Source organism: Podarcis tiliguerta (genome assembly GCF_965153285.1).
Source record: "Podarcis tiliguerta genome assembly, chromosome: 13".
Taxonomy (NCBI): domain Eukaryota; kingdom Metazoa; phylum Chordata; class Lepidosauria; order Squamata; family Lacertidae; genus Podarcis; species Podarcis tiliguerta.
Window position 1 is genome coordinate 23,112,990 of NC_139546.1, and position 7,983 is coordinate 23,120,972.

General features: G+C 51.6%; 1 protein-coding gene across 2 annotated transcripts in view; it reads right to left on the reverse strand.

The window, feature by feature from the left end:
- The window catches only part of KCNH4 (potassium voltage-gated channel subfamily H member 4), a 50,056-nt gene extending 42,694 nt beyond the window's left edge, over positions 1–7,362 (reverse strand). The window contains exon 1 of one of the 2 annotated variants that reach the window (XM_083408534.1): positions 7,093–7,362. In XM_083408534.1, the coding sequence (XP_083264660.1) occupies positions 7,093–7,168 (76 nt within the window). In that variant the 5' untranslated portion in view covers positions 7,169–7,362. The remainder of the gene's footprint in view (positions 1–7,092) is intronic. The other variant, XM_083408535.1, reaches the window with a different exon arrangement.
- Positions 7,363–7,983: the final 621 nt, after the last annotated feature.

The window sequence follows — 7,983 nt, forward strand, 5'->3', positions numbered from 1 at the left end:
AAAATTGGGTGACCAGAAGTTTTTGGACTACAATTCCCATCATCCTTGACCACTGGTCCTGCTAGTTAGGGACGATGGGAATTGTAGTCCAACAACAACTGGGGACCCAAGTTTGAGAAACCCTGATCAAGTTGGGATATAAGGGCTCAGGCAGTCCTCAAGGTGACCTGGACCCAAGTTGCTCAGGGCTTTCAGCCCCCAACACCAGCCTAGCCGTGGCCTATCAAAATAAGAATTGACATGCCTCTGCACATACACAGAGTGCTTTGTCCTCCTTACTGAACATCCAAGCTTTACAACCGAGGGCTGGGGTGGGTGAGTATGACTTACAGGCATCGTCGAGCCTTGATCTCTTTTTCATTATGAACCAGAATTGCCTTTGGAGACAACGGGATAAAGGCCCAGTTGACCAGGACTTCAGTTTGTGGCCTCCCCCACCCGCCACCCCGGCTGGCTTGAGAGCTTTCTCATCCCCCTACCCCAACCCAATTGTTTAACTCTCGGTCACCTCAGGTCACTGCTTGGATTAACTTGGGAGGGGCTTGTGTGTGTGTGTGTGAAAAATAGTTTGCATCTGTAGCTAAGTCCAGTTTTTGGCTTCTAGGATGCAGGATTAGGGGGCTGCTTAGAAGGGCTGTGTATTAAAATGTGCACTCTCCGCGGTTCTGAGCAGCTCTCCCTCAGGCTGGCCGGCTGGCTGGAACCACATCCTGTAAGCTGCCCACCCTGAGAGGACACAAATGAACTTTTAGATGGAGCGTCAGCAGAAGAGAAGCTGAGGAGAAGAGCCTCCCACCAGCCTGGAAGTATGATTTGGGAGCAGTCCAAAAGTTGTTTTATCAGCGCAGATCTATTCAAATACTTATGCAGGCTGCCTTTCCAGCTCGGATTTTACTAGGAAGCTCTGATTTTACTAAGGGACTGGGAAGGGCAAAAGCAGGAGCCGCCGAATGCAGTCTTGCCCGGTAGTGAGGGGAGGAAATGCATGAGATATTAGAACTTCGTAAAATCAAGCCCCTCCACACTCTGCAGCAGTGGCAGGAAACCTATGGTGCCTTGGAGTTTGTTGATCTCCAACTCCCATCAGCCCCAGCCAGTATAGGCAATGGTCAGGGATGATTGGTGTTTGAGTTTAGCCATATCTGAAGACAGCAGTTTCCCCAACTCTGCACTAAAGTAATCTATTCCATACTGCAAGGTTGTGGGAGACCAGCAGCAAAGGCCCGACTAAATGTGCATATCTTTTTTTGCTTTTGCTTTGCTTTTCAAAACAACAAATAAATTAAACAGAAACAACAGCAAACCTAAAAATAAAAAAAAATCAGAGCGTCTGCAAGACACCGCAAAAATCTAAGATATGCATGCAAAATACTATCAATAATGTAATCGGCGCTACTCCTTTGCCAGTGAATTTGAAAGCAAAGATGTAGACTAGGCACTGCTAAATTAAGGCTAGAAAGTTCCATTAATGGTGCCTCATTAGTCATTAATTTTCTTCCCTTTTTTTGCTTGAATTGTATATTTTATTGGCAGCAGGCCTATAAGCAGTCACAGCTCAGGATTTCACCAAAGTGTGGGGTTTTGACCCTGTTGAGCAGGGGTCAGCAACCTTTTTCAGCAGTGGGCCGGTTCACCGTCCCTCAGACCATGTGGACTATATTTTGGGGGGGGGGGGGAATGAACGAATTCCTGTGCCCCACAAATAACCCAGAGATGCATTTTAAATAACAGGACACATTCTACTCATGTAAAAACACACTGATTCCCGGACCGTCCGTGGGCCAGATTGAAAAGGCGATTGGGCCGCATCCGGCCCACAGGCCTTAGGTTGCCTACCCCTGCCGTTGAGGTTGTTGAAAAGTGCTAATGAAATGAAGGAGTGTGCAAATGAGTTTGCATGTGCTTAGGGTCCAGTTAACAGCAGGCTGCAGATTAAGGATTGAGAAAAACAGGGAGAAGGAGGCTGGAGAAACAGGTTGGGTGTGCTTAGAACAGAGTAAGATAACTCTTTTTCAGCCCAAGGTCTACGTTTATTTGTGGGTTTTCTTTTGGGGGCCGCACGCTAGTGCAAGGCCAATACACAGTCACACACCCGCATACAAGCACTCATACATACCAGCACATCACACTTCCATTCTTACGCATAACATCCACTCATTTTCTCTCTTCATTTTAGATGCTAGGGGTCCACCCACAATGAAATGTTCTTTAACGTCAGCTGAATTTACTTTTTAAACTTGTATACCACACTTCCTTCAAAGAGCTTTTGGTGCATACTCCTGTGGATTCTGCTGCCTTTCCTGTTCAGAGTGACGAACAGTTCTGTGGAACTCAGAAGCTTGCTTACACTCACACCAACCTAGGTATCTTCCAGTATAGCATTTCCTTCGCCTCCTTTACACTAGAACTCACATGCCTGCTTGCTACCATCGGCGGAACTCCCTCAGAAAGACAGAGCCCTGTTCAGAATGGGGCTCAGAGATGCAGGCAAGCCAGTCTGCCTCCAAACCACACAGGGATGGACGTGAGGACATGAGGTTGCTGCGATGGGGATAATCCACCTTCAGCCATTCATGTGGGAGGTAAGGAAGGATGTGAATTGAAAATCCAAAGCAATTGAGCCAAAGGATGAATGAGCTTTGCAAGCGATGGGGAATTGTGGCTCTGTAGATTTGATGTTAATCTCCCAGTTAAAAGCCTCGTGGAACATGCTGCAGCCAAGCGTGATCCGTGAGAGGGTTCCCCGATTACATCTGAAGAGGGAACTCCAGAGTGACTTCTTGCATCTTCTGCTGTAACCACTGAGCAGCACAGCTTGCACAAGCTGGTGACGCAAACTGGGAGTCCTGCTTCCCAGCTCCTCTTGTGATATGCCATTATTTATTTTATTTTATGTATTTATCACATTTATAGTCTGCCTTTTTCTTCAGGAAGCTCAAAAGTGATTTACATTGTTTTCCCCTCACTTAACTCCTGCAACAACCCTGTATAGGTTAGGCTGAGAGGTAACAACTAGCCCAAGGTCACCCAGGAATCAAACCCTGGTCTCTCAGGTCCTAGTTCAACACCATTGCACCACCACTGGTTCTCAGACACCAGACCCCTCCTGGAAGAGGAAGGAACCCAAGAGTCCTGGCTCCCACAACATGCTTGCTTCCAAAATTGGATAACCCTACCACACTCCTCCCCGCCCAAGCTTAGATGTGTGGGGACTGGCTCCTGTGACTTGATTACATCCTGTACATGCTCAGGGGTGCTCTTGATAATTGCTTTTGTGCTTGGCGTGACGTTAGCCAAGAGGACGTGTGATGTAAGATAGATAGGTGCCTCTGAGCACTTGCAGAGTGCTTTCTCTCACAGCTGAGCAATCACCACAAAAAGCCCACAATTCTGAGATTTGGGCATAAGGGGCTTCAAGACAGAAAAGGGGTGTAATTTCAAAAGAAGCGTGAGCCTTGTCTCTTCACAGTTTTGAAGCGGATTCCCTGCCTCCAATATAACCAGCTGCTTCTAGTAAGCGCCTATCTAGTAAGGAAAGCCGGACTTCACAGATTTGGCTCTTTTTCCTTGCGCCACAAGGGCGTCAGAAGCAGCCGCGGTCTAAGCTTCCAAGAAGGAGTTCAGGAGCTGTCCGAAGTGCTGATCTAGCGTCCTGCCTACCAAGAGCAACGCGGAATTCCTTGACGCGTGGCGCGCTTAAAACAACAACAACAACAACCCGGATAACTAAGGGGCTCGCAAACGAGATTCCTAAATCCACAACAGGGCTTAAAAAGAAAAAAGAAATAGGCCAGCCAAAATGTTACAAAATGGTTTGCAAGCTTTCCAGTTCTCCAGAACGCTTCATCGGACTAGATGGTAAACAAAACTGGGGGGAGGGGGGGGGAATTGGCTGATATTGGAGACTCGATTAAATCTCAGAGAAGCGCGTGTCCCCAGCCTCAGGAGAACGATATTGGGTTTAATCCCGTTTTATATCACCGGGAACATGGGTAGAGATGGGCGTACAGGGAAAGGGCGTTCCCCTCTTCTGCTTCCCCCTTCCTCAAGCGTTCAGCAAAAACTTCTATTCTCAGGTATTGTGCGCCAGCTCGCTGTGGCTCCCCTAGGAATAAGGGGAGCGCTGCTGGCGCGGGGGGGGGAGCGCTCATTACGAAAGCTTCTCCCGGACATCCCCAAAGGAAAATGCTAAATTAGTTTTCATTGATCTTTCTGGAAGCATTTAAATCCTCCTCCTCCCCCACCCGCCACCCCCCCACGACCGGAATCCTCTTAAAGAGAAAATCCTCGAGCCACAATATGGCATTTTAGTTGTTGTTTGTGGGGTTTTTTTTTTTTTTTTAAATACACACACAAACGATTACTACACCTTCCGTCCCCACTCATGTATCCTTTTCCCTCCGGCAGGGCTAAGCAGGTAGTGAGAGTGAGAGTGAGAGTGAGAGCGAGAGCGAGTGTGGCGTGTGTGTCTAAGAGAGGGAGGGAGATCGAGCCGAGTTTAATTGGCACCGACACCCCAGCCGTAGTGCAGTTAGGTAATTTTAGATTCCGGGCTTAATGGTCTTATCCAACTGCCCCTCTTTAGACGGTAATCCAAGCCGTGCTGCGTTTGGGGGCCACCCCCGCCTCATTCTGCTGAGTGGGGCTCTGGACGTCTGCCTTACCAGTCCTGCCCTGACCGCACCACTGCGTCTCCAGCCCCGGAAACTAGGCTGAATGTCTAAGCTGGACTACATGACCCCGGTGGGGCGGGGGTGTCCCTTCTAACCCTACAATTCTATAATAAAATAAATCAGGAACCGACAGTCAGATAGGGCACTTCGAGCGCGGGTAGAATGCATTTCAGATTGCGCCCAGCGCGCGCAGCCTCCTTCAACCCGCAAGAATTTCTCTGGGATTGAGAAGGAGGACTTTCCCATCCTCTGGCTCGCTCGCTCTTCCCTTTTCGGTCTCGCCTGGAAAGTGCCATAGAATCGAAGAGCTGGAGGAAAACCCAAGGATCATTTAGTCCAGCCCCCTGTAATGCAGGGAATTACAGCTAAAGAATCCTCGACAGATGCCCCCAGCCTTTTCTCCCTTTTAACTAGCTGTGTGCGTGGATTTTTTTTCTCACGGGTGAAGGTGAAAAAGAACTCTGCACGTGGGCAGAGAGTCACTGGTTGCTACAACAATGGTTGCTCTTTGCACATGCTCAGGGGTGCTCCTTCTTATGGCTCCATAGGCTTAGTTCTCCTGGCATCCCAAAGAGCTTCTGACTGGGTCTGGGTGAGTTCTGGAGCAAACAGTGATGCAGTTAGGTAGTTAATTTAAAACTCTAGACTTAAAGGCGTCGCGATGCCCCTCACTTTGAATGGTAATCCAGTCTAAAGAGTGTGGTCCTTCCGCTCATTGCGCTGAATGGGGGGGGGGGGGCGACTTCCACTCCGAAGTCCTTCTGCGCCACTGCAGACACGATGCTCACGGGGTGACCCCGGGCCAGTTACACGGACACGTTCAGCTCAGTCTAACTCACAGGGTTGTTGTGAAGATAGTATGGAAAGGCTATTTGCATCACCCTCAGCTCTTCGGAAGAATGATGGGGCTCAAATGTAATAAACGAATAAATGTGTTCAAGTCGAAATCGGGAGGTGCCCAGGGACGGGCTCACCAAAGTTGAACAGGGATCGCGCAGCTCAGTGGGCTTCGCTCAAGAGAACTGCCAAACCCCCCCCCCCCCTTGTCGGATGCCCTTAAAAGCACCCCAGATTCCACAACCCTCGCTTCACTTTGCCTCTAGGAGATCGGGAAGGGAAATGTTTCCTTAGCCACACGCATAGAGAGGCACCGTGTCGAAAAAGTTTCCGAAAAGTAGCAATGCATGCAACTCACGCTCCCTTATGTACAGCCCTGACTTCCTCCTGGCTATTGTGGTCTCACCATCAGTATAAATAGTGTCGTCGTCCCGTCCCCCCCGCAAAAGCAAGCAAGACAGGTGCCTGCCGCGAGGAGCTTCCAATCTAAACGCAGATCTCAAGGGAGACAATGAAGGAGCGAGAAAAAAGAGGGGCGAAGAAAACTTCTAATCCCAGACGCGTGAGGAGTCTCCCTAAGGGTGAGAAAGGGAAAGAAAACCCTCTCGCACATGCTCAGAGGTATCCCTACGGCATGTTGCGGAGCCCAGTAAGGTATGCCCGAGACTGAGCCCTTGCGGGCAGGCGACTCTTCCCTCCCGGCTGCCTAGCCTACAGACACCCTTGGTGAAGCTGTTCCGCCGCACCCGGTCTCCTTTCACACGTGCACAAAGGAAAGTCTGCTAACTCTCCTAAGGAAGCCTGCGAGGGCTTGAACATGTCCGGAGTTGGTGGCGCAGCTAAACACCAGAAGATGGGGAGAGGGTGGGCAGCAGCAGAAGAGACCCAAACAGTGTATTCCCCTTAAATAATAGAGTGGGGGGGGGGTCTCATCCTTGGGCGATCGGGAAACGAGAGAGATCAACCCACCCATCCCGATCCTCTCGATCTCCAGTGGGTGCTGTCTGTGCAGAGACAAAGAGCGTCTGTCTTTGTTAACTCTGGAGATGCAAAGTAGGGGGGGGGGGATCTCGAGAGACCCAACACAAAGCGCGCTTGGGGCAAGGGCGTGGGGAGAGGGGGACAGGCAGGGAAGGGGTGGGGTGGGTGTCGTTAGGGGCAGATAATACTGACTCTGCACGCCCCCCCTACACCCCGGATTTAGGACCGCGGGGCAGAAAGAGAAACAAGGCAGAAAGGTGACCCCTTTCTCAGACGCTCAAGCGCCCATCCCTGGGCATAGCTGTCAACGTTTCCCTTTTTTTAAGGGAAGTTTCCTTATTCCGAATAGGATTCCTCGCAAGAAAAGGGAAAAAGTTGACAGCTATGTCCCTGGGGCTTCAGGGCGCCTCCATCTTCGGGGGAGAAGAACTTTTAGGTGGAGGAGAAGGAGAGGAGAAGAGAGGGGGCTGCTGGTGAGGAGAGAGGGTGGAGGAGAGGCTGGATCGACCCCCCCCCCAACATACCCCTTCAGTCCCACGGACCGGGCGTGGATTCCTCTCCACGGGACTCTTCCCCCCGCGGCGTCCCCGAGGCCACTTACGTGTCCCATCGAACCTGTTGGCGATGTTGTCCAGGAAGGTGTTCTGCGGCGCCAGCAAGCCTTTCATCACCGGCATGGCGGCGGCACCATGGGCGCCCCCCGCCGCCCCCGCGGGGAGGGTGCGCGTGTGAAGGTGGCGGCGGAGCGGGCGCGGGGCGCCTAGGCGTCTCCTCCTCCTCCTCTTCTTCCTCCGGCTCCGCCGCCGCCACCGCCGCGCGGCTCAGGCAGGGCGCTGCTGCGCGGCATCCCGGCCAGGGCTGCAGGCGCAAGGCGAGGCAGCTGCCCGAGCCTCCCTCGCTGTCTCCCTGCCTCCCTCCCTCTCTCCCGGCTGTCAGCTCCCTCCTGCTAATCCCAGCCGTACAATTAGCGCCGAGCAGCGCTGGGGAGAGGGGAGAGGAGGGATCCGGAGGGATCCCGCCCAGATCGCAGACACGCGCGCAGGCGCGCACACGCACACAATTGGCGCCTAACAAGCCCCGGCCTTGTCCGAACGGGCGCAGTCCTAGGCCTAGTGTGAGGGACGCGGGAAAAAGCTGAGGGGAGACTCTTAAACTTCTGTACTCCACAGACACACACAAATGTGAGTTTTCCCTCCCTCCCTCTTCCAACTTGAATAAAATATTGGAGGGGGGGCAGGTAAGCCCCACCTCACGTAACTGATCAAAAGACAAAGTGCACGCAACCTTTTGAATGGCAATGCCTATCAACATGGGGGGCGGGACGACTCCCTCAAATATTTTACTGGGGGGGCGATGGCCCCCAGGCTTCTAGGAGTTGGCTGCTATGCCCAGGACAATTCAGGAAAGCAAAATGATGCCTACATAAAACTATAGCAAACGGGGGGAGAATGCACATTTTTAAAAAATCCCTTTTTAATGCCTGAGAGAATTC